The sequence below is a fragment of the Prunus dulcis genome, chromosome 6 (assembly GCF_902201215.1).
Source record: "Prunus dulcis chromosome 6, ALMONDv2, whole genome shotgun sequence".
Classification (NCBI taxonomy): domain Eukaryota; kingdom Viridiplantae; phylum Streptophyta; class Magnoliopsida; order Rosales; family Rosaceae; genus Prunus; species Prunus dulcis.
This window is the reverse complement of record NC_047655.1, coordinates 16,270,501-16,297,446: the sequence shown is the minus strand read 5'-3', so window position 1 is coordinate 16,297,446 and position 26,946 is coordinate 16,270,501. Positions and strand designations below refer to the sequence as shown.

General features: G+C 36.9%; 1 protein-coding gene across 5 annotated transcripts; it reads right to left on the bottom strand.

The window, feature by feature from the left end:
* Positions 1 to 764: 764 nt before the first annotated feature.
* Positions 765 to 24,571, bottom strand: LOC117629724. Of its 5 annotated transcripts, none has more exons than XM_034362299.1 (26): positions 24,379 to 24,571; positions 23,343 to 23,526; positions 21,082 to 23,262; positions 18,743 to 18,818; positions 17,456 to 17,578; positions 16,927 to 17,173; positions 14,575 to 15,042; positions 14,316 to 14,501; positions 13,863 to 14,159; positions 13,137 to 13,781; positions 10,885 to 11,284; positions 10,644 to 10,771; positions 10,258 to 10,428; positions 9,466 to 9,654; positions 8,681 to 9,241; positions 8,513 to 8,572; positions 8,084 to 8,412; positions 7,446 to 7,878; positions 6,328 to 6,795; positions 5,545 to 5,661; positions 5,345 to 5,466; positions 4,529 to 5,264; positions 3,992 to 4,246; positions 3,013 to 3,195; positions 2,215 to 2,556; positions 765 to 2,017 (listed from the first exon to the last, which is right to left on the bottom strand). In XM_034362299.1, exons 2-26 carry the CDS (start codon positions 23,515 to 23,517, stop codon positions 1,268 to 1,270), a joined length of 9,642 nt encoding a protein of 3,213 aa, XP_034218190.1. In that variant the 5' UTR covers positions 23,518 to 23,526; positions 24,379 to 24,571; the 3' UTR covers positions 765 to 1,267. The 5 variants fall into 5 exon arrangements, with proteins under 5 accessions (XP_034218190.1, XP_034218192.1, XP_034218191.1 ...); XM_034362301.1 differs by having other exon boundaries at positions 8,681 to 9,172; XM_034362300.1 differs by having other exon boundaries at positions 10,644 to 10,762.
* Between the last annotated feature and the right edge of the window lie 2,375 nt (positions 24,572 to 26,946).

Genomic DNA, 26,946 nt, shown 5'->3' with positions numbered 1-26,946 from the left:
GGACTTTACAGTCCAATCCAATTAACATTGGAAAACGGGATAGTAAAAAGTGTTTAGGTTTTATGATGTACTAACTATAATTCCATAATGTGACCTCAATGATTATAGTATATTCAGGGGTTTTTTTTTTAATCACAAATGGTCCTGCAAGATTATCACATTTCATCCATAAACTTTTTATTGTGACATCATTGGTCCTTAAGGTTATTCTTTATACATCAATTTTGTCCCTACCATCAACTTCTGTTAAATTGATAGCGTGACACATATGGAGCCCACACATCTAATGATATGGAGCCGCATGACAATAAAAATACATAAAAGTTACGCATATAATATACATAAAAACTTTAAAATAAAAAATATAATATATTTTTAATAAAAACTTCAAAATAAAAATATATTATATTTTTTATTTAAAGTTACGTAGCTCTATACCATTAGATGTGTAGCTCCACATACGTGCAACATCATCAATATAACAAAGCCTGGCAAGAAGAACCAAATTGATGTACAAATAGTAACCTTAAAGACCAATGATGTCAAATCAAAAAAGTAAGCTCAAGGACGAAATGTGATGATTTGACGAACCTCAAGACCATTTATGATTAAAAAAAAATCTTTATTCAATTTCAAATTCCTATACGGATGTGATGGCATTTGAAACACCCGTGACAGAAAAAATAACTGATAAATTATTTTTTAACAGAAGCTAGTGCCTTGCATAACAAAACAATAACCATATAGTGAACAGTAAACAGATATGGAATACAAGAAGAAAGGCTTATTCATTGATATTGCCGCAGTGAGAAATACAACTGCCAAGTTTTGTTTTGTTTTGTTTGTTTCGTAGATACAACTGCCCGCTGTGTATAAAAGAATAGGTGATAATAAAGGATGAAGCAAAATCACACTGCACAACTTTGCTAGAATAAACTAATGATCTAATCTAAATGCTTCTCTTCAATCAAAACTCGTTGCTGCTTCTTGCTTGTTGGACTAAGCTGAAAAAGAATATAACAATCCCTCAACTCAAACCTGTTAACTAATTTACAAACTGTCCCGAATTTACAACCTGCTGCTGCTACTTCTATTTCCATTCATATCTTTCTTCTTTTCTTCCTCCATCCCTATCCCGTTTCCTCCTTCGGACAAATCCAGTTGTAGGTTCGCATCATTGTAACATCGAGCCATCTTGGCTTGTGCATCATCGCCACCATCATCGTGAACATCAGCACTAGTTATAATCTTGGAATTAATGTTAGTATCACATTAGTGGGAGATAAGCACCACCATGGCCTTTCCTCAGTACAAGTGGTCCAACATTGTCAGGGACCCTATCTAATGACTTCATGCATGCATCCATGACATCCCCAAAGCCAGTAGCCACAGTAGCCAGCTGCAACCGCAGCTTCAAATCTCTAGTCCTTTTCAACAAGCATCTAAATGACCTCCCCAGATACTTAGCCCATTCAGCTGGCAACCCTCCCCCAGTTAGCCAAACTGAGAATTGAGACTGGTCTCCTCTAGCGGCCACCTCGGCCCTATAAAATCTTGCTAGATCAGCAAGCATAGAGGGTTGGAGAGGAAGCACAGCCACAAATTCAGCCACAAACTCTTCCAGTACTTCCGGTTTGAGCATCTGGTTCCAAAGTACCAAAGCCCACTCACTCGGCTGGTTAAGACCATAGGCTTCGGCAACAATTAGGGCCTCTTGGAAACGAGACTGCTCAACAAGGGCCCGCCTGGCATTGGTTTCAGATCGGTACAGCCACTGAAAATCAGGCATTCGAATTTGAAGAGACACAAGGGAAGCCTGAGCGCACGCTCTGCGTGTTTTGTTGCCAGCATCAATGGATTTGTGAACTTCAGCAGCTTCAATGTAATAGCGCATGGAGTCTAAAAGGTCTTCATTCTGATCCTTGTCATAATGGCTGAACCACTGCTCCGATGACTGCTCTGCTCGTGACTCCAAAAGAGCAGCCGTTTCATGTTTCATGTCGAAATGATTGTAGACCTGTGAAAAATGAAGTGTAAAGATAAGAATAAACATAAGTTATAAATATATTTTATAGCCTGGATTAAGGTAAAATGGCTAATTGGTCCAGTATTACATTGACCTAATAACCCTGTTCAATCTGAAATCTCCACATAAAATTGACAGTACTTCATAGGTTGTAAAGGTTATAAAAAATCATGACTGCTTATACTAACCATAGCAAACGCATCAAGGTCATTTGGATTAAAATGCTTCAGTGATGTGAGAACCGCCATTCGAAATCCTCTGACAGCCTCAGCAGTGCCAGCATTTGCATCTGCAGCAGCTGAATACTTCTGAAGAAGAAGATCAAGCTGACCATTTTCAATAAGAATTCCAAGAATGAAATTGAGGGCATGGAAGTTTCCTACTCCAGTTATGAGACGGGCCAAACATGAAAAGTCACCCTCAGACACATAAGCCTCAACCCTAGTAGCGGCAAGGGCTACAAGAACATCAACTCCATCCAGGCAAGATGATAATTTGTAGAAGTGGTGAGACAAAATTAGCAGCTCAACCTGGAAACATTTTTGAAAGCCCAAAAAAGCATTAGCTCAGGAAAATGAAAAATGGTCTAATCAACCGTATCAACATTTGATCTTTCAAATTCTTTTCCCGCATATGCTCTTTTAGTTTCCTCTTCTCGCTTTAACTATTTTAATAATTTGAACAACTGCAGCAGAGAACCTAGTTATGACAGGATGCTACAAATAAAAAAACTTCAAATACAATAAATCCCAGCGACCAGGGTTGACTGAAACTATTAGCTTGATATACATTGCTAAACCATTTTTAGACTCAACAATAACATAAAGATACAATGTTCATGAATGAAAATTATAGTATTCATAATCATTAAATATGACTCTTGTCTATCAGAAAAAGTTATATTAATTTGTTATTGTTCATAAAAAGTTTGAATATGCTTGGTTACACAGATAATAGTGTGAAACTTATCTCTAGTATATTAGTACCTCGCAGGCATGCGGTACTTCTTGTCCAGTAATAACCAAACGCATTAATGAATGTCCAATTTCTTGTTCTGAAGGGCAAAGCTCTGCCCACTTCAAGAAGTCTGAAAATCTCCACAATAAGGGAGCAGGTCCTTCTTCCTTTTGAGAATCCATATATCCTCCCCGATGAGCAGCCAATAAGCCCTGGAATGTAATTTTAACTTACTTTAAACTTGCATTTTTGTTGTCCATATGCAAATCAAGATCCAAAAATGGAACAATATTCCCTAATTGAATCATGTACAGGTTAAAGTACAGGTCAAGACTAAAGACATACACAAGTTCAAATATTTAAGCTATTTTGTTATACATCAAAAAATATACAGAAATTTTAAATGCAAAATACCAAGTTTAACCATGCCTCAAGTAAAAAAAGTGTGAATCTAAAGGGGAGAGGAAGTCCTACAACTATTACAACTCTGGAGATAGTCCTAACTAGAAAATTAAAAACCTTTACGGTCAACTATTATTTATTGACTGGATTTGAAAATCTACACATATTACATATCAATTACAACTCTGCAGATATTCCTAACTAGAACTATTGTTAAGTTAAAACAAAAAACAAAAAACAACTGAATCGACAGAAAGAAATGGGACAGATGGCTTGTCTTTGGTTTTCTTTTAAATCAATTCATTACCAAAACAATTGGATAACGGCCTAGTAAAAACCCAATCAAACTTGAGGAAAAGAAAATGAAAAAGAAACAAATACCACCTTAGGAAGAGAAGTTTATAAGAATCTAAAACATGAAAATTGTAACAACGTGCTTATTCAAGGAAATTAAAGGAGACACGTCTGAATGTGCAGTCTTGATTTACTACCTGGTAACATAACATAACAGATATATGGCACGTCATCATTCATACATGTATATATGTATCATATATACACATTTTATACAGTCACAAGCCAAAGAAGTTATATTTATAAACAAACCTTTAGAAAGGATTCTGAAAGAATTTGAGCAATACTGGCTGCGGGCATTGAATGAGTTCTCACAAGGAGATGTGCCTCCTCAAATGATTCTTGTGCTTTAAGGGAAAGCAGCTGTAGCAATTCAATTGGCTGCTTATCAAATGCCTCCGAAAATGAAATACCTAAGATGGCTGCTGCTTTGGCGACTGCTATTATCCTCTTGCATAGTCCACGCCCACAACCTTCAGTAAAATTGGTTGCCAGACTCTCCAAAACCTTCCATATTCAAAATATCATGTAAATATAAGGACATAAAGTGCATTAGACAAGTAACAGAGACAAGATGGGATAACTGTTAGAAAAGAAAGAAGGAGTAGAGTCGGTAGACCACCAGTAGCCACTAAGAAGACCATTGAGCATGAATTAAAATTTCCCAGTTGAAAACATAGTATATACTTTATACACATGAAGAGAATATGAACATAACAAAGAAACATCGCATGTGTGAGCAAGAGAGAGATAGAGGAGGAAGACGGAAGGGTGGATTCAAACAATAACCTGAATTGGGTCAACTTGATGCTGGTCAGTCAGTATATTGTATGACTGAATTATTGAATGCACCTCTTCGTCAAGCATTAATATGGATACTTTCTTACTTGGAGTTGACATAGCTGCAAGCTTCAATGCAGCATCCACAAGTACAAATTCAGATGGTACTTTCACTGGTGATAGCTTATGCTGGAGTTGCTTTGCAGCTGCTATTTGTCCAAATTCCAATAAAGAAAGAACAGCCCTTTCCAGCTCTGCAGGTCCAACCCTTTCTTCCCACCGTGAAAAAGACAGTTCCATTTTTAAGTTTTCGTCCTGAGACTGCAACTCATTTATAGTATTGAGAGAATTGGAACCATTATCAAGATCAGTGTTTTTTTCTGCGGAGTCCAATGGTGGCCGTCTCAATGGCATGTAACCTTTTGCCCTCCGTTTGTTCTTTGTACTCCCCCCTGTGGTGGTTGGAAAGCTAGCATCTAATACTTGGTTCTTGTGATATGCCAGGCTGTGTTCCCTTGGATCATGTTTCTCAATAGTTCTGTTCTTAAATGTACCAATATGATTGTCCATTTTTGTTATTATACTTGCAGTTCGGTCAATAATACTGGAGCTATTTTTAAGAGCAGGGTCACGACTGGAACTGCTTAAATTGAAGTCTCCTTCACTCTTAACATGTGCTTCTGATTCTACCGCCAAGAGCCACACTTTAGTCTCGATTTCCCGAATAAGATTAAGTGGATACACTCTGGTGAATTGATTACCCCAATCAATAAAGATTTAAAACAAAGATTTAACAATGAAATTAAAACCTTTGTATATACTTACGGACTGGCCAGGGTTATCATCCCACTTAACCATTGTAGAGAAAGCAGCAATAGCTCATGAAGCTCCCTAGCTGGAAGATCCTTTTCCAAAGCTTCTGCATGTTTGAGGAAAAATAACCCAGCCTGGAAACCAATTCATAGAAACAAGACACCATAAATGAATTTTAGTTAACAAATGTTTCAAATACAATGAGAAACTACCTGTAAAGCAGGGAAGGAATATCTGATGAACAAAGTTTGGCAATGGCCCCATAAAGCAATTCTCTCTTCTGGAACGTCCCAAAGAAACTCCTTCCACTCAGCTACCATCGACTCAGCCTAAAGTGGTTGACAGTATAAAGAAAAAAATAATAATAAGAGAGAGAGAGAGAGAGAGAGAGAGAGAGAGAGAGAGAGAGAGAGAGAGAGAGTTAAGACAGTACAAGTGATGCAATATTACCATGCTCACTTTATCTCATGGAGGTTAACATTTTGACCCAGGGAATCGACAGTATACATTAAAGATTTTATAGAAAATATTAACCAAGGATATACCTCGACCAACCTTCCCCAAAGCACTCCACTCCGGTCAGCAACAATAATCAATTAGCGTATATCAACTGACTAATATCTTAGTCAAAACTTCTCTTCTATGAACTATATGTGCTCAGGAGAACTAAAGATAGAAGTAGAACACTAACTTTTGTGAGCCAATAAAACCTACCTCTACTTATCACAATTCCTACAAACTAGTAAATGCAACATCTCCATGAGGTATCTTCATAGCTCTCTTAACCCTTGTTATTTATTTTTAAAAGTCATGTCTCTCAATAGATGGGTTGGAAAGTAAAATATTGTCAAGGGATTATCTAATTTGGAAATTAAAAATAGGTAAAGCAGATTTATAAGGTGCCAAGCTTCTTATTTACATTTCCTTTCAACTGTCTTTGATGAAGGATATAAGGAAACTTTAACCACATCTAACCCAATCAGTTCAAACAGTACCTGAGTTTCAGTTACATGATGAACAGCAGATTTCCAAGGTCCACCACTGGCCTCCAATTGTCTGGCCCAGTTGCGTGCTTGCTCCCAATGCCTATTATCCTCCAATGCTGTTGCAAGTGAAACATCATCTAAGGTTTCGCTTCCAAGGTGTAAAATGTCATCCTTGCGTAATAATGGCTCAGCTAAATTAATTTTCCAAAAAAGCCGTCGGTAGTATGCTGCTGCAGATCCTCCATCACCAAAATCAGTTGCAGCAAGGAGTTGTAGTAAGCATCTTTTTTCATAAGGAGATGGACACGTCAAAAGCATTGCATCCGCAGCTTTAATGGCGGTGGAGCTTATCCATAATGTACCAATCTGCACTTCTCTTCCTACATTTGACTGTAAGCGGGTTGATTCTTCTTTAAACCGGGCAGAAAACGAACCCAAATGAGCTGATGCTTCAGATAGGCGCATTTGTGAAAATGCCTGAGGTGGGAGAAAGAAAGGGTAAAAATATGAAACCTGTAAAAGTGTTGATCACGTTTATTCATTTCCACAGCCCGTGGGAAATGAAATTGAATACTACGCATTATAATTAAATTTACTATTCCTCAAAATGTTTCGACCCTTTTGTTGATTTTTACTAACACTCCCCCCAATATCAATATTTACGTAAATCTAGATCACCGATCTTTCCACCACCAACATCAACAATTTCATTCTTGAGTGGTAAAGGGAACCCCACTTGTGAGGAAGAGCATTAGAATATAAGACAATGTTAGCCCACAGCTTAACAGCTCAACTTTAACAGTGGTAAACCACCAAGTTTTCACACACAAAACCCCAAAAACATATGCCAATTCTTGCTTGCTGCACATTGGAGACAGATATGAACTGTCCACACAAACTGCCAGCTGTAGCAACAGGACATTGTATCCGACATAAAAAAGACTCACATACCAGCAGTTAGATTCCTTGTTTTTTTTTTTTGGTCAATGATAAACAGCAGTTAGATTCCTTAGAAGCAAAGAAAAATGATAAACAGTCCTCTGACATAGTAAAAAAGGAATTCTCTTGAAATTCATATTAAAGAATCAATGATGAAAGGAAGGTGGGTTTTAATTTTATTCACAAACCTGGAGAGCACGTATGAAAGGTAAAAGAGAACATGAGGGTAGGAACATTTCAAAAGCCCTTAACAAAGGCAGGAACAAGTGTTGCTCACAAAGCACTGCAACCATCTTTGACAGCAAAGCAGGCCCTTCATCAGAATCACTTGAAACATTGATACTTTCACCAAGTTCTACATTCCTTTCCCCTTTAGAACTAGGGTCCTGGGAATCAAATATTTGTGCACCCACAGGAGAATTTGAAATATCAGAAATTGCAACAGCTGACGGATCTCTCGAGATGGGCTCCAGAAGCCGCCTTCGTTTTGAATTCTGCCTATTGTAATGAAAAGTAAGGGCTTTAGTCCCTGACGGCAGGGAATTAGTAGCTTCCACAGCTGCTCCAACATTATTTGCAATTCTGGAAGCAATATCATTCACCTTAATGGACGAAGTTTCCCTATGGAATATAAAGTAGCAGTCAGATGCTTTGAAGTTTGCACAGTGATGTATTAGAAAGAGCACTGGAGAAATTTATGTAACTAAAATACATAAAACAAGTGTGGAGTTAGCGAGTCATGACATAAAAAAGTTCAAACATATATAGTGTGATTTGAATACACAATCCGGGAAGCATTTCTCATAAATGGAATATGAGCAGTTACCTTGCTGCAGTGATTTCCAGCCAGACTGTTAGGCAAGATATTGGAGACACATCTGAAAAGCACGATGCAATCATTGCCAAAATCGACCAGGACAACTCCTTCGCTTTCATCAAAATGGCCTCTCCAGGAAATTTCTGCTTTTCACATTCTGCTAATATTCTAAAGAGTTCAACTGGGACACAAAAATTTTCATCCGGAAAGGAAGTTTCATTCTTTTTTTCTGTAGTATCTGAATACGAAGAAGAGCTAGCTTTTCTTCTTAACTGCATGCCTTTCAAAACTGTTGAAATATGAATTCTGAGACGTGGATCACTAAACTCCTTCGATGCCTGAAAAATGATATGATGAGATAAAATGCAATGTATTAAATATATGTCTGGTTCGCATAAAAAATAGTGTAATACATATTAAAATAGGAACAATAAGTACCACTTGGACTACTGTGTCAAACGGATATCCTCCGATCTGAGCTTCCGACAAAAATCCAACCTTAAAGAGACAAAAAGAGGGTAGATTCATAGTTTAAGAAATTTTCTAGTCACAAGCTAGATTCATTTTATAATTAACGACAACTAGAGTAGAACGATGAATACAAACCCAATCATTGTCTCTTGCCAATACAGAAAGGTATTTTGTGCTCAAGGGAAGGTGATGCATCTGACAAAAAATTGTGACTAAATTCCAGTGATGGCTTGCAGCTTTCTGTTGAGATCTTAACTCAATTCCATCACCATTGCCACTCAAAAGCCAAGATCCACATGTCTTTCCATCCACCATTGGAGGAAGGCTAGCCTTTTCCAAGTGCTGTAAGACAAGCATGAGAGCTCGTGAAGGTTGTTTACCAGCAGCTAAATTTGAAGCACCCTTTTGCTTAGCAGTACTTGAATTATCCTGGTGCAGATGTTCATCTGCTAGAGCTCGAGCTAGAGATTCTGTTAGATCACTTCCCTGGCTAACTGCATGAAATGCAGAACCCTTGGTTGAAAGCTGCTTTAAGCTCTCAATATTTTCACTAGATTTGTAGAAAGAAGACATCCGTCTCAAGGCAGCAATGTCTATGCGTAGCATGCTCGCAGAAAAGCCACAAAGCTCCAGGAAAAGAGCACATGAAGCCACCAACACAGAATCCTCAAAATTAATAATTGCAAGTGGCATGACCTAGAATAAAGTGGAACACGAAACTTCAATGCACAATTCAAAGTAAGTCTTTGACTTCAATGTTTCTACTAATGCAAGGGGTTTCAGCAATAAATAAAATGTAACAGAGAAGAAAATCATCCATGAAATAAAAATAGTGTTTATGACAGTAAATCTCATTCACCAAAGGTATAACAAATTAAAAGAAAACTAAAACTTACAGAAGAAAGAAATCTAAAACTTACAGAAGAAAGAAGAGACTTTTCACTTTCTGTTATAGGTCCAAGAAGTGTTTGAACATCAGCTTGAACATTTGTTTGTCCAAGTGTTTGTGCCTCTGACTTCAATTTTTGAACTCTAACAGTAAGTAAATGGTTAAAAGCAGCTAGTGCACGTCCACGATGCAAATGGTGCTCCAGGCCAAGTGAATTCTCCTGAAGTAAAAAATATTACTAAGATGAGAGCTAGGAACATTGTAGTCATACCAGAGAAGCAAAAAACAGGTAACTATTTGAGATTTTATTTTATTTTATTTAAAATCAATGCCATCAAATTGAAATCTAATAACCCAATATGTTAACTAGAGAAAGAAGAATTGTAATAGAACAATTCAGTTAAACAATAATTGTACGAAATTATACGGACCAATGGCCATAAAGAACAAGAACAGTCAAAGCAATAGAATGGATATCCAATTCAACATAAACCAAATACCAAAAAAATAAAAATAAACTAAGTCAAACATTATTAACTGCCTCACATTCTGAGAAATATATTTTATAGGTCCACTCAGTGAGATATATGTATGTATGTATATATATACATAATATACCATTCAAATTCAGGAAAAAAAAAAAAAGGGTTAAAAACCCATTTCTTGTCCCCTCAACTAGAGGACAGAAACATTGCAGTTCAGCAACAAAGCTACTGTGACAGGATCGACCCACAGTGCACAGCTCTCTTTAATGGTTCATTCTAAGATTCAAGCTAAATTGTCTGATATGAATAATTATCTCAAGAGAAATGTAAACATATACCTCAAGTGCAGAATTATAGAGTTCCTCCTCAATGTGTTTTTGGATGGTTGCTTCCAAGGAGATTGCACTGATCTCAGCATCCTCATCGACGTTCATGACAAAATCTATATCTCTATGTAGCAAACCTTCTCCCACTGGCAGACCTGATACTGATTGCCATCCAAGAGGACCCTGCAATATCATACGAAGCACATGATACGATAACCCAATCCAAATAAAGCAATCAAAACCACTAACAAGAGAAGAGCACAGGGGAGAGGGAGGAAGGGGCTTCTGTATGAAGCAAGTAGCATGCCATTTCCAGACACATTTGTGCGCGTGTGCACAAGCGTGCCTGTACCTTATGAAAGAAGCTCAGTGATAGATGACAAATAACAATAAGAGACCTGGGCATAAAGCTGAATCAACCTCCGTACAGCCTTCGGAAACCAGCACGGCAGCATTTGTAGAAGTGAAGTATCACGTACAGAAGAGAAGAATATGTTGTCACGCCAATTTAAATAATCTGATAGAGCTGAATTGAGAAAATTGTAAATTGAAAGGCAAAACGAAACAAATGATTCTAGAAGTATAAGTGCTTTACGGCTACAAAAATATGTTCACGAAGCAGGGTGGCTAAAAGCTAACCATTCTTTGCTTTAGGCCCCAAAAAATTGGAAGTTGCATCTTGCCCAAAACATGCTGATACAAATGCTTGCCACAATGTAGGGAAACGCTGAAGAGTGGGCCTGAGATTCTCTAGTGTGCACTGGGCTGATGTGCTGCTATTCCTTTTTACACTACCACTACTCAGGCAACTTTGAATTGGGACAGAGGCATACATCAGTGTTGCCAAAGCTGCCAATTCCCCCCCTCCTTCTGCAATGTCATCAACAGTACGAATTATTTCATCCATCTCTGGAACACTGAGGTTACTTCCAGGAACTAGATTACACGACATGATCGCATGAGCATTGGAAAATGATGCTTTGTACTCACACCCCTTAACCCTAGAGAGGAGCAACCATCGTGCCCATTCACAATCTCCCTGTATGAATGCATTGCAGAAAATAGATGAGACAAGCATGATCTTTTGGCAAGAATAAGATGGTAAGGGTTAAGTCACAGGACCACATATATTGCCATAACTGAATAGAGGTCATAAAGCAATGTAGAAGAGTGACAAGGCAGACCATTGGAAGAAAGATTAAACAAAGCACTCATCAAACTTTGCAAAATATATTCTGAAATTACACCATGAATTTCTTAGCAAAATAATTCAGGTGTTCAATAATTTTTTAAGTTATTCATATGCAAGGTTCAGCAGCCCCAGAAAGTAAGTTCAGAAGCAAAAACTGAGAGAACCACAGGAAGATCAGAAGCATCCCCAGGAAGTTCGATTTCGGCATCCTTGTGGGCTTCGGCATCTCCAGAGTTTGGACACTATTCTTTCTATTACAGTCTTATTGTAAAGCTGTAGTGTCTCAGAATCTTGTTATTGTTGTCTGCTATTTTAATGTAGTTTTTTAGTGCCTTTTTTTATGTTTATTTAATTATCCCCAAGTCAAAACATTCTCTTTGATGTAGCAATCACAATATATTACCCTAAACCAATTACAGTTTAGGGTAATAAATTGTGATTTATCACAACCTCCTCCTACCTTAAACCTTTGTTTTCTTCTTGAAATAGGGTTTAGGGTAATAAATTGTGAAAGTTGGTAAACCAACTATTGTGATTACTATCACAAGGTAGAAAATCATATTTACGAGATACCTATCATTAATGGCCATTAGTTCATATCCATAGAAAGGCCCAGGCGAAAAGGGCACGGTTAAGTTAAGCAGGTAAATGAAAGCTCTCTCTCTCTCTCTCTCTCTCTCTCTCTCTCTCTCTCTCTCTCTCTCTCTCTCTCTCTCAGTGGTCTTGAGGTGCGGCAGTTTGATTTTATTGAACTGCAGTTTGCAATGCGGCGTTCAAGCAGTATTTGGTGGATCAGTCAACAGGTGAATGCACACGTATGCTTTAGAAGTTGAAGAAATTAAACTTTCAAAATAATAGAATCATGGGATTTAAAAACTGCCTGTTAAGTTTTATTTTCTCACTAATAGTGGTCTAAGGAAGTGCTTAATAAGTTTTATTTGCTCACTAACTATGGTTTAAGGAAGAGCCACAAGCATTAAATAATTACTAGTCATAGCTATTAAACTATGTGAATCAAATATGACTTCTTGAAATATGGAATAATGTGGGAATCCTGGCTTTCTGTAAACAACCAATGGTTATTTAGGAAGATTAAAAAAGGTTGAATACGGGTTTCTATCTAGGAACTCTTTTGAAAGGGATAAGCATTAGTCTAGTGTTACCAGCTCATCCAAAAATCAAATATCATCTTATATCAAAGGTTGGTGGTGTTGATATAGGACAACAGAGATGATTGCTGCGTGCAATTATGAGCATTAGATGGCAGAGCTTTTAGTAAACAGGAGGGGTTTAGAGAAGAAACAATATAGGATCACTGTATTGTTAAAAAAATCAACGAGATAGAGAGGAATAGAAAAGTAGGATATGAGGGTGCCTAACCTTTTAAGAAAACCTAAGTTTTTATTCAACCAGAATCCAATTTTACATTAAAAGATATGCTTTTATTTATAGGCTTTAAATGTTAGAGAGATGCAAATGTTAATTGCATTTTATCACTAAACATCAGCTGCAAATGTTAGACACAGATTCATATTTTAAATATTTAAAAAAAACACGAAACAAATTCTAAGGGGAGCAAGAGGCAAACCAAATCAACCTAAGAGCATAAACAAAAATAAACAGCCATTAAACCAGATAAATGGAAATCAGAGATAGAATAGAACAATTTGTGAAGCTCGCTAGAAATCTTAAAACTTACTGCAGCTTCCTGTAGTGAAGAAAGTGAATCATTATCCAGTACCAACTCATGCTGGTCAAGGTAAAGGTCCAGAAGGTATGGCAGGTTATACCGTGCACAATGATGTATCAGTAGTTTATGTAAGGCCTGCATGGTACTGACATTAAATGTTCCAGAATCATCTGGAAATTGTGGCTCTGATAAACTCTCAATCTTATCAACTTTGGAAGGCATTTCATATTTGCTAGTAATAAAGCCAGAACGGGCAAGCAGAGGTAATATATCTAAGGTGCCTTCCCAATATTCCTTTAAGAAAATTAGTTTTCTAGCAAGTTTCTCTTCCATCAGCATCCTTAACCACATGGAGCACATAATATTACACGAAAACCTGAAAACTTTGATTTCTGGAACATCCATGCAGACAGCATCCAATTCTTCAAGAGAGCATAAGTAATCGCCATAGTCAGGTCCCCTACTGCATCCAAAATTTGAAGCAGGCTGTAACCCATCTAAGCTGACTTGGAGGCTTCCAACTACTAAAATATGTGGGGGAATAAGATCCAGGAGTCTAGAGACTTCCTCCCAATCATTGTGACATACATGGTACTCAAGCTGTGATTCCCACAGTACATGCACACCCATAAAAGATGACTGATCCAAAACTATCTGTATTGAAATAAGTTTATAAGCTTATGAATCAACCTCTTTCCAATTACAGAAAGCAGAAAGGTATGAAAAGTGACTTACACGGTCAATGATTCTTTGGTCATAGAAGCTAAACCATACAGCAGCAGCAGCCCAGTATCCAGCATAAGCATTATCTTCATCCACCATAGGAACAGAGGGATTTTCATTGACATTTGTCCATGAACCAAAAACAACTCCATCAATGTCATCACACTCAATGGAAAAATTGTTGAATGTGTGTGAATCCAGCAGGCGCAAATAATATCTCTTGGGCAAACTTGAACTTGCTGGAAATCGCATTAATTCTTTCTGCCGTCCATGAAGCGTTTTCCAGAAACTACTGCTAGGGTAAAGCCTCTATTCCAAGAAAAGTTTGAATAAACAATGGTAAGGAAATTTTATCAAATCCAAAAGAAATCATACCACATACGATCATAACATCTGGGTGGCACTTGAAATCATACCAAATATGATCATAACATAAGAAAGACATGTAAGTACAAATTTCTGTACCTCAATTAGGGATATCCGATCCAATATCTTCCACTCATATGGCCCTAGGTAACCATATCTACTCATCTCCTCAGTGATTTGCATTCGAAGAGATCTTCTCACTGTGCCAAATAATAACTGCTTGAGGCTACCTTCTACATCCTCTCCAAGCCTTTGCAACGTGGCCACAGCAAGTCCAGATTCACCCTGTAGGTCAAGTAATATACTTGCTTCAACATAAAAGACAAAATCTTCAAATAGCTAACTGTTAATAAGTTACCTTCAAAAATAGGTCATAAGCAATAGCTCTTCCAATATCACGGACTTCAGTGAAAGTATCATGAGGCTCTTTTCCAGAAAATGAATCCCTTGAACGATGAAGATGTAGCTGAAGAACTGCTAAGGGTAGACGACCAGAGAGTAAAGCATCATTGACTACTGCCTTAAGGTCTAAATTATCTATCTTCCAACGCGCTATCATCTCTTTGGGATTTTCCAAGGGAAGAACCCCTTGTGGCACAAGAGCAGATACTTCACTTAAATCCTCTGAGTCCAAATGGACTGAAGGATCTACAGGTGTCAAAGCAAGCTTCTCAGAATAATTAAAGCCAGACGTAGATACAGGAAAATAAGCTTCATGCTGTTTTGATGTCTCCAAAGATTTGGGGTCTACGGAAATAATTGATAACTGAGACTCATCCTGTGATAAATCATTGTCCACTAACGTTGATGCTTCCCCACTTTCCACCTGTAAAATAGATATGATATTACTTACATTAACTATTTCGATTTATCTCTGGAGTTCAATACCTCATTGAAGAATTGTTTTTGGTGCAGTAAAGCAAAAACCAGGAATTTTAAGTATAAGACAGAGGAGGAGCATTTATTCTGGGAGTAGAGTAGACATTTGGCATCCTTGTGGGCTTTTTTGTCAAAACATTTTAGAAACATAGTCTGATTTTATCTTCACCAGGAAGGGGGGAAGTGATGTAGTGATGTTTTGATTGCTCTGCTCGTGCAGATATTTTTTACTTATTCGCTTTTCTAAGGAGGACAATTTGTCCTTTCCTTGTGCCCCATTTTGTTTCTTTTATATATATATATATCCGTGGCACTATGTTTTTGACACAAGTTTTGACACAAGATTTCAACCATTAGATTAGAATGGATTGAATGGCTAAGATTAACTCAACTAATTTTACAATTTTTAAGAAAAAAATATATTGAAAAAAATTATTATTTGACTTTCTCTTTCTTATTTCTCTATCCTCAATCAATGTTTTATCAAATCTCCCTATTTTGTTGTTCTCTATCCTCTAGAATTCTTCAGTTAATGACTTTCCCATCCTCCTCCTCTTTCTTCTAAACTTTACAGGTTTCTGATTCTTTTTCTTTTCCATCCCTAACTTTTTTTTTTGCTTTTTTTTTTTTTTTACTGCTTTTTTTTTTGGGTTGTTACAGTTATACATCGATTATGACTCTCAAAGAAAAGGCTTGGCGATAACACCCCACCCACACACACACACAATGAACTGCAAGCAAACTGTCTTTTGCCATATTTTTTTAAAGTATTATTAATTATAATGAATAGAAGCTAAATCTTGTAAGCCATTAAGATGTTAGAAAAAAGCATATATATATATATATATATATAGAGAGAGAGAGAGAGAGAGAGAGAGAGAGAGAGAGAGCAACCAAACCATAGAGAAGAAATATTGCAACAGATCTGGGCTTTTTCCTTTTTGGTTAAATATTAATATCCTATTTTCTCTTCAATATTGGTAGCTTGAGACAGATTTTCTATGTCGTGGGAGAATGCTCGGTTGGTGTAGATGACAATGGCAAGGGGAAGGTAATGGTGAGGTTTGGCAGGATATTAATTGAGAGGAGAGAAAATGATAAGAAAACAAAAGGGGGAAAGATAATTGAGTGATTTTCGGGATTATCATAACTAATAAATAAAAATGAAATTTACTTGGCATTAGAGATTTAATTTAATTTTAAGTAATTAATGAAACATAATCTCAACCATTCAATCCATTCTAATCTAATGGTTGAAAGCTTGTGTCAAAACTTGTGTCAAAAACATAGTGCCACGGATCCGCCCCATATATATATATATATATATATTGAATTTATACGTGTATGTATGTATATGTACATACAGGATCTAAAATGAATGTCCACAAGAGTGGGGAGTCTCCTCCCAGCCATCCTGGGGTCCATAATCCCATGCTCACAATTGACCAAGGAATTTGGTGGTCAACTATGGCTGGATCAAAAACCCATGGACTTTAATTCCCAAAAGTAAAATACTTGGTTGGGATTTTAACTAAGTTTGAATGTCAATTATTGAATTTTGATCCAACGGTTAGTGACCAAGTATATTCATGGTCGACAGTGACAGAGATCAAAACTCTACATGTGTTCTACATGTGTATATATACATATATATAGAAATTTTCTTTGTCCAGATTGTCTGACATGTTATATTGCAAGACTGCGAGTCTGGACCATTGATTAGGTAGACTACTGTTAAAATGTGTGGTCCAACTTCACTGGCAACATAATTGCCTTGAAAAACAAAAGTGGTAGCAACAAAGAATCTAGATAGATGAGTGAAACAGCTTACGAATTCTTGGCCTGGCCTCTTGTACTTTGAACCAAGTCGAGATTGCAGATTTCGAATTATCTCCAAAAAGTGAGCCATCTCACGAAGCCTTCTGGAGTTTGAAATTTCATCTTGTACCTTTTGTGGTACAACTGGTGGAAGCAAAAGCATCTGGGTTCTGGCATATTCATATGCATCTGTCTTATGTTCTAGCAACCAATACTTACGAATCATTTTGGTTGAAAAGCAAGTGGCCAATGCAAGAAGCCTGGAAAAAGAATGAACAAAGTAAGTTCTGCAATCTTAAGCATAAAAAGAACTGTAGACGATACATGTATAGTGCTCTTGCTCCCCATAGCCCTAAGTGGAAAGCACAAATTGTTATCTAATAATAAAAAATAAAAATAAAAATAACAACCAGTGCAAAAGGTGCACAAATAATACAAAGCATAAACCATTCTTCCAGTTAACAACCGAAGTCCACAGAGCAATCTTGGTGCATCCACAAGAACATCCATTACATTCAATGCAATTTGGTAAATGAATTTACCTTGATGCAGCAGAAATCTCATTATCATTGCCAACTTTATGAATCATCAGATAAACAGCAGCAAAGAGCAATCTTAACACACCTTCTTCGGCGAAATTGACACCCACAAGCATTTCTAATGATCTGTTCAACCACAAAAATGAATGAGAAATACATCAAGATAAAGGAACAAGAGATGCTTTTTTTATTTGGTTAAAGAATGAGAGATGCATTAGTTCTGATATTTTTCACAAAACCAGCATATATTGAAGAAAAAAAAGAAGGAAGAAACACCAATTAGATTCAATATATGTATTGGTTATCACTTCAGTTGTCAGCCAAGGAGATTACTAGAGCTTTTTAATACAATTTTTTTAAGTCAAGTGTAATGGGGCATGCTCAGAACTTTTCCCCCTTTAGCAGGTCTCAGTTTTGGATGGTTCTACTTTTTCATGTGTCTTTAACAGGCATCAGCATAATTAACCTATCTTGGTTTTAATACCCCTACTATATCATAAAATTATAGTTGTTTCACTTATAAGCGTTTAACTGCCTGAAAAACAAGATATTTTGCTTATTGGAGGGAACTTTTGTACTGAGGGATTCCTGGGATGCTGTTCTGTCTGTTAGTTTAGGTTTTCTCTTTGGGTTCTTTGGCAAGTTTGGATGCGTTTGAGGCAGGCTCAGATCATTCCAATATTTTCTTTTTAATATAAAAAGAAACAGAATTTTATTGCACACGTTTAGAGAAATGCCAGAGCTCAAAAGACAAAAATAAGCACAATGTTCGAAAGACAACTTTTATATACATCCAGAGAATACCATCCTAGTTTCCTTAATTGGAAATTTTCAGATTAGTTAACATATATTGTTATCTCTACAAGAGAAAAAAGTTCTGTAACAATTTTTGAAAGACAACTTTTATATACATCCAGAGAATACCATCCTAGTTTCCTTAATTGGAAAATTTCAGAATAGTTAACATATATCGTTATCTCTACAAGGGAAAAAAGTTCTGTAAAGATGATATTAACAAAGTTTTTCAACTTCAAAAGCATGATTCCAAAATGCACTCCAGTTAATTAACAGAGCTGTACAGACAATTTGAATTATAAGGATTCATTACCAACAACATCACAGAACAGTAGAAACTTTTTTCTTATAGGAAACAAAAATTCATTAAAGAGATGAAATAGTACAAAACAATGGACAGAGTGTCTACCATAAGCAAGCACCAACCACACTGTAGAAGATCAGTTCCGATACTAGGCAACAACAACGTAGCAACAAAAAAATATAGAATCATACCGCTCTATCTCATCAAATTTCAAGTAGTCCAATGCCAACTGAAGCCGACGCATACGAGATATTTTCAGGTTCCACCCTGACATTGCATTGATTGATCAGAATTTATGTCAACATGCCTTGAGATGCAGAAACTCTACAAAATTTCAAGCATCCAACATATTTCTATACAAAAAGAAAAAGGAAAAACAGAACTAATATTTTTTTTTATAAAGTTTTTCAAGTGACCGTATTTGTATTTTGGTCTTTTTACTATTAATGCATGTTTAGCGTGTCCTATTAAAAGCATATCTATAATAACTGCTCCCTAGTAAAGACACATAAAAAGTAGAACCATCCCTCGAGTGATAAGACAGCTTTCCCAACTTGCAGGTGCTCCATTTTTCAAAACTATTGAGAACCTTGTTCAAGTGGCTCATGCCAGCCTTACTGGAATTGGCACACACACTGCCTTAGTGATTCACCATGTTGCTCAACTTATAAGTGCAAGTCTGACCCCACATCTTTTTGACATTAAGCACTTTAACTCAAAGGAAATTCAGATCTGGGATTAGCCTTTTGCCTATTTTCTGTAACTTTAGCTCTTCATGCACTCTTTCATGGTTATTGGGTTAGTTGTCCTGACACTCACCATTCAACTTCTGGTTTCATGTGCTCTATTGGGCCCCAACCTAATTTCTCAGAGTTCAAAGAAACAATTCATTGTCTCTGATTGGCGTGTTGAGTCTCAATATCACTCGCTTTCTCAATTCTCAAGTTTGTTGAGACTGTTTGGATTGTGCACCTTCTTCCCCAGCTTCNATATGCCTCTTCGATGCCGCTCAGCACTACAGATGGCTTCCAATCCTGTTTTCCATGCTTGCACCAAACACATTGAGCTTGATTATCACATCAGTCATGAGCATGTACGCTCTGGAAGTTATCATGTTCATTCAGTTTGTTCCTTCCACAGCTTAGATTGTGTATTTCTTCACTAAAGCACTTCACAAGCACTGCTATATGCTTTGTTGTTCCAACCTCATCTTCCCAAGACGTTGAGTCTGTTGGGGAGTATTAAGTAGCTTCTCCAGTTGTCTCTTAATGTGTTTTTCATTCAGTTCTTGTACTTTCCTTTTCCACTTCTTTGTAAGCTACTCCTTAGGCCTTACGGTTTGAACTATTTATTAGGCCTTTAAATTTTCCACTACCATTCAATCAGACCTTTAAATTTTCCACTACCATTCAATCAGACCTTTATATTTTCCTGTAATTAGTATGGATGCCTCAGTTGAGATAAATACAATCCCTCAAAATCTTCAAATCCCTATATTATCATTGAACTTAAAATTCAAATACCCCTAAGTCCATTTGGGAGGCGTAATTTCAAACCTAGGGATCCAATAAAATATTATAAAGGTAAATTTCTAGGTTGGACTATCACAATGCATAAATTTTTAGATTTGTATGAAACAAAAAGGAATAAAACTCATCAGATCCTTGGTTTGTATTGCATATAGTAATTTCAAATATATTGTATTTGATTATTTCAAATAAATTATATCTTAGTATTTTAACTTTCTTCTAACTAATCTAGGATTATTGTCAAACCCAAATCCTTTCTTTCAAACAAATATACCTGATAAGGCGAGGGAGAGAAGGAACTAGATTAGTTAGAACTCTCCCTGCTTCCCTTTTCCTGCAATCTCTCCCTTCCTCCAACAAATCCAACACTTCTACTTTTACCGCCATTTCCTTCATTTCCTTTTTTTACATCTCCAAAAAACTCCTTGTCATTCTTTGTTTTTTCTGTTATCCATTTCAAATTCCTCATAACATTGTAACCTTCCCAACCTTAAGTCTTCTCACTAGCCCACCATTCTTTAAAGCATCTTCTGAACGAATGATGTTCCAGCCACATATTTTCAAATAAACCATACCTAATAAGCCAAGGGAGAGAAGGAGGTTGTGGGAAGAATTAGCCGGGATGTATGTGCTGTGCGGGCCAAAATGGTTCATTGGAGGGGATTTTAATGTAATGAGATTTACCACAGAAAATTATAGTGCAGGATGGGCGACGAGGAGCATGAGGATTCTTAATGACTTCAAGCCTAGTTAACAGTCATGCAAAAATAAATGAAATAAGGAAAAATGTACTGCATTGTAATTGTATTTAACCATTTATCAGCTGGCCCGAGCAACAGATTCTAACTATAACATGAAATGTAGTTCCAGCAGTGTCTTATGGACACCAAATCATTAAGGATATGAAGTTAAGGGAAAAAAAATTCTCTTCACCAAATATTGATATTAAGTATATACCATTCAATGGGATGCTAAAATTATGCAGAGCACTAAATTCTTACCATTTTCCAAACATAAGCGATCTGCCTCTTCAGCACTTTCGTACAGAAGGACTCTGTCCAAAATTTCAACATTCCAAGGTGACCAAGGCTGCTTAGATTCCTTTATTTCCCTTGCGTTTTTGACTGGATATCCAATGCCTGAATCGATACACAACTGCCGACATCCAATAACTTCAACAGGAAGAAAATTTGATGAGACTGATACAGAAGGAAGCACCACTGAAAGACCACCTTCTGTCACCAAATAAAAACATCCCTGGAATGTGCAACCCACTGCCTCTCCAATAAAGGATTCTTCCTTCCCTTGGAGATGAACCATTTCACACCCACTATTCAAAAAGTTGTCATCGCGAACTGCAGGCTCAGCATGCAGATTGAGATGAACGATCTGAGAACCCCTCGGGTCCTTCAGATTGTGGTTCTTAATAAGCCGAGTAATTCCTAATGGAGAAAAACAGATAGAATCATCCTCACTAAATCTATAAGTGGGAAGAAAGATCTTGCGCATCAGGTGTGATTTCTTTTCAGAGTCATAGCACTTCTGATCAGTTACTTTTGATGAAGCAGAAAAACCACTCAAGCATGAGCTGCCGTTCCCTTCTTGTTTAAGCACATTATTTCCACAATCATCCAGGAAAGAAGATCTCTCATTCTTCATGGATGGAATAATAGATTTCTGTGAAGCAGATATGTTAGAATATACTCTTTGGTGGCCTATATCAGAACCACCCACCTCCCAACCAGCCAACATGCCTAGTCCTAGATGTTGACCATGTGGAAGTAATTTCTCATTTGTATAATACTTGTCCGGTATATAGTCACCAGCAGAAATCACATATATTACACCAAAATCATCAACAGCAGCTATTAGGGAGGTATGTGAAGCAGCAATTAACCTCTTAAATATTCTTCTACCAGAATAATCACCACGTTGTAAAACTGGTTTGTAATCAACTCCATCAACTTGCAAACTATGTTTCTCAGAACCCACAGACAATGTTTCTTGCTTCTGAAAATCCAGCTGAGGGTAGAGTCCTAGAGTCTGTAAAATATCTAGATGTGCAACATACTCACCTGACATTACTGCATAAAAAACAATTAAGCCAGATGCATTTAGACAAACAAGAAGGTTGTCAGAAAAGTGGAAGTCTATCCATTCTACCACTGAGCGAATTTTTGGACCTTCGTCAAGCTTCACTGAGGAAACCCACTGAATTCCCCAACGGTCTAACCTAGCAACAAGAAGTACATTTTTGTTGTTGCTTCTTTCACTTTCATCACTAGCAGGATCAGTCTGTGTGAAAACGAATCCAATAAAGTAATGTGAATTGCTTGAGAACACTCTAGAGCATTTGTATGAAGTGTTCATTCCAACACCAAAAATATTAGACAAAATCTCAGACTTGAAATGTTGACCAGATGAAGTCAAATGCAAGTTTACAGATTTATCACTCTCTGACGTGTGACCTCTTTCCTGCCAGCACTCCATACTCGGTACGGAACCAGTGTTAGAAAGGAAGTCCAGAATCGGTAAATTACTATTAAATAAAGCAAATGAAACAACCTTTGCAGAGCAAGGAAACAATGACTTTTCTGGGAACCTGGTCAACATACTACCATTATATTCAACATTTTCAACTTTCGTCAGAAAAGATTGCAACCATCTCTTAGAAGCAACACTGTTTCCATTGGCTCTGTTTAAATCAATATTTCCAGTGGCTTCAAAACTCAAGCTGCTAGGTTCCTCAATATCCATATTATCAACTAAAGAGACAGAGGGCCCCCACTCCACCCACCTGCCTTCCAGTGCGTTTCTGGTACCTGCAGTGTTTCCAGTGGATTCAACAAAAGCATGGACCATCACACCTTGCTTGCCAGATACAAACAAAATTTCACTAAACAAAGCATCCTTGTGCTGATTATAAGTATCCTCACAGATACCCCAAGCCAGAGAGTTAACATCACCAACAAAAGGGTAAGTTTTGGATCTTGAAATTTCTCTTTGAAAAGTGAAATCATTATCAAAATCTAGTGTTGATCCAGAGGTACATGGCATATCACCCCTTCCTGAATCTGACCCCCCAGGCGCTGTCAAGTCTTGTGAGCAGAAAGCAGATGAACCTGGACTCTGAAGACTTTCATCAGAGTTACTCTCCAAATTATTACTAGCTGTAGAGTCCCCTGCAAAAACAATAAAAAAAAAGTGTGATAATACAAATTAAACAAAACTATGGCAACACAATAAAGTTATGAAAATTCACCTGTAATTAGAGGAATCAACAAAGCTTCACACTGATACGAAAGCAATAATAATAGCTGTCTTGTCGGAGAAATAAAAGCTTCACGAAATTCTGACAGGTTTAGCTGGGCCTGAGAAGAGCCCCATTTGTGCAGCTGCAGTATAGCAGGTCCCTTATCACCCAAAGACAAATCCATTGCAATCCTCTAAGTAAACAAAAAAATCAGAAAATAAGTATTAAGAAATGTATGATAATACTGTTGCCGTAAGTTCGTAGCTGCAATTATGAACAGAGAAAAAGCAGGGACAGAATTAGGATACCAAATCTATTGAATAGGCAGAGCAATAAGAAGAATACAAAGATGGAGAAAGCCTCTTTAATGTCTACAGGATAATTAAATTTTGGGTATGCACACGATGGTAACTTTTCATTCAAAGATGATAGGGGAGAAATGAAAAGGAAAGAAAAACAAACGAATAGGAAATTTCCTTCTGCAAGAAGATAATGCATGAACAAGAATGTTTTCCTCTGAGTGTGTATATGTAACTTCTGAGAAAAGCTCGATTGAACTGAATCCTAAACCCAGATAAAGCCTGTTACCTGTTGCCGATCCGATTACCTATTCATAGGATTAACCAGAAGAGAAGGAAGTTAGGACCGGCTGAAAGAAGGACAGCGGGGAAAGTTCTCTAACCTGGGAAAAACCTTAGAATCCGTCTTTTTTGGACATAAATTTATTTACCCTATATTCATCTTCATATATATATATATGTGTGTGTGTGTGTGTGTGTGTGTGTAATTACCGCAACAAATGGTTGGACCCAAGATTATGCAAAAACCTTCATCAGAAGGTCTTCTTTTCCATTTCTATTATTCCTAATTACTATGGTTTAGTCTTCAGAATCTATATAGAGCGTTTTCCTATTGTTTGGAGCAAACCATTTTCTTGGCACCCAAACAGAATAAACAGCAACAAAGTTTGAAATCCAAACTAAAATACTAAGAAATTATAGGTTCAAATTCCAATCTGAGTGATAGAAAAGGTTCGAGAAAGAACCGGAAGCTTGTACGGATTGCTTAATTAGCGAACGCCACCATCTCTGCGACTCGAAAATTCTCTGTCGCTTTCTCTAGGTTATTCGAGCTCTACAATTGGAGGTGAAATCTTCAATTTCCCATATAGGACACTGGACATGGAGGAGCAAACGCCAGAGAGGGTACAGAGAAGAAGGGGAGAGGATCTGCTGTGCCCAAATTGTCTCCCCTCTATGTCCTTTGTCGTATAAAATATTGCCACGCGTCACTCTATTTAACGAACTCAAATCCCAGCACAACACTGTTTCTTAATCCGTGTTTTATCTTGGGAAATAGCTCTAAATGCCACCATTTTTATAATTTTAACTGAAAATACCACCTCTCCCCAAAAATTTTGTAACTATCACCTATAAATATATATTTATTGTCCACTTATTGCACACATATCACTTTTGCGAAAATTTTGTTCTCTCTTTGTCGCTCAGCTCTCTCTGTCTCTATTGCTCAGGTCTCACTCTCTGTTCGATCAGCTCTCACACTTTCTTCTCTCTTTTACTGTCGCGGGAAGCTCTAGGGGCTCTCTTGCACAGCTCTCTCTCTCTCTCTCTCTCTCTCTCTCTCTCTCTCTCTCTCTCTCTCTCTCTTTGTGAAGCAATGGTCTTCCTCTTCCATCGTTCACCTGCAAAAGGTACTGTTCATCATCAATTTGAATTGGTTTATGGGTTTCTCTGAAGTTGGTTTAGGGTTTATGGGTTTCTATGAAATTGGTTTAGGGGTTTCTTTGAAATTGGTTTAGGGTTTAGGAGTATCTCTGAAATTGGATTAGGGGTTTCTCTGAAATTGGTTTAGGGTTTAGGGTTGAGGGGTTCCTTTGAAATTGTCTGATTATAATGATTCCATATTTGAAACATTGAATGGGTTTATTCTTTGTGGATTGATTCTTGCGTTTGATTTGGAATTCTGTTATTTTGCTGTTGTTTTGTTGTTGTTATTGATGTTTTAGTGCTGTTTTTTGCTATCGTATTGCCAATTTAGTGGTTGTGTATTGGCATTTTAGTGCTGTTGTATTGCTAGTTTATTATGATTTTATTCTCGTTTCATTATGGTTTTAATGGTTTTTGTGATTTTTGCAATTGAAGTCTGTGTTTCCTGTTGTTTTTTTTTTCCATCCAAAGAAGGAAAATTGTATGTGTCATTTATAGGTGTTGCTAAAAAATTATGGGTGAGGTTTCTTTCTAGGTTCAATTCAAATAAAGAAGTGCATATGTGGTGCAACAGGGTCTTAAATTTTGTTAGATGTTTACTAGTCCTCTTATGTGAAAATATAGGTTGTTTACTTTGTAAGATGGTGCAGAGTTTCAAATCTAAACGAAATCAATTCCATTCATATTTAAGGTTGGAATGTATATTTTTTTTATTCACTAGGTAGATGTGTTCGATGGACTGGTATTATTGCATGACATGACAAACCTTGCAAATCCTCACTTTGACTGTCATCATATGATGGTTTTCTAGTACAGAGTTCTTCGACAGAGCAGTGACTCTGCTGCTCTCATTATGAAGTACTTTTTGCCTGTGATCTAGCCTGGTTACTTCTTCGTCATGTTTTGTGGCTCAGAAGGAAGTGTTTTAACATCACTCTGTTTTTGGGTGTCATTTGAGCATGGTTCGAATGGGTCATGAGGAGACTTGTTTTTGTAGCTTGTTGATACTGCTCTTTGACTGATCATGTCATGGGTGCATGAATAGGGATAGAATTCAAGGCATGGAAGGAAAGAAATTTGAGGAAGAGGAGGGTTAGGGATTAATGTATTTCTTCTTCTTAAGGACTAAGGTGGCTAACGATGAATGAAGAAATTCTACCTCAGCCCATGAACCTATATGTTGTTTGTTCAATTTACCCATTAAATGCTTCTGTGATTGAAGAAATAGATTTGCCCATCCTGGTTTCATTTAATTTCCAGCTCCTTTGTTTATTGCATATGTATCATGTAATTAATTATTCCTTTAGCTACAAAGTTCTATTTGATGAGACATCCACTTGTTGTGACATCCACTTGTTATGCATTATTTGTCAGCGAAGTCTAGTACTATGGTGATAATGGCTGAAGAGGTTCATAATTTTATATATTGAAATGCAAGGCTTAGAATAGTGGATGTGAGATTTTATATTCTCAACAATTTGACTAATGTTTTAACAATTTTGCTGATGTTGTTTTCTCTTTATTTATTCTAAAAATATGGGGTTTCAGAAAATATCTTACGATTCTTGTAGGCACTTAATAGGATGCTGCAGTTTAATAATACTAAAGCTCATAAGAGAAAGCAAATCAAGTCAATGTTTTCTTTGTATCCATGAATTAGATTACTAAATGTTGCTGTAAGTTATTGTGTTCAGTTTAATTATCCTTTTGTTTTTTTTTTACATGTAGTATTTTATTTTATTTTTCACAGAGTTTGTTTATCATTCCATTCTTGAGATGTTTTATGCGTACTTGCAGGCTTGAGAATTTTTCCCATGTTTGGAGGTCAAAACAACTTGTGTAGTCAACCATGCATAATTTCAGAGTTGAAGCTGATGGTGTCTTTT

Bases quoted from the DNA above. Each gene is read 5' to 3' on its own strand.
- LOC117629724 (XM_034362299.1), bottom strand. From the start codon at position 23,517: ATGGATTTGTCTTTGGGTGATAAGGGACCTGCTATACTGCAGCTGCAC. The intron at 9,655-10,257 runs GTATATGTTTAC...TTTTTACTTCAG, and splicing joins TCTATAATTCTGCACTTGAG to GAGAATTCACTTGGCCTGGA. The intron at 5,662-6,327 runs GTACTGTTTGAA...CAACCACTTTAG, and splicing joins ATCATGTAACTGAAACTCAG to GCTGAGTCGATGGTAGCTGA.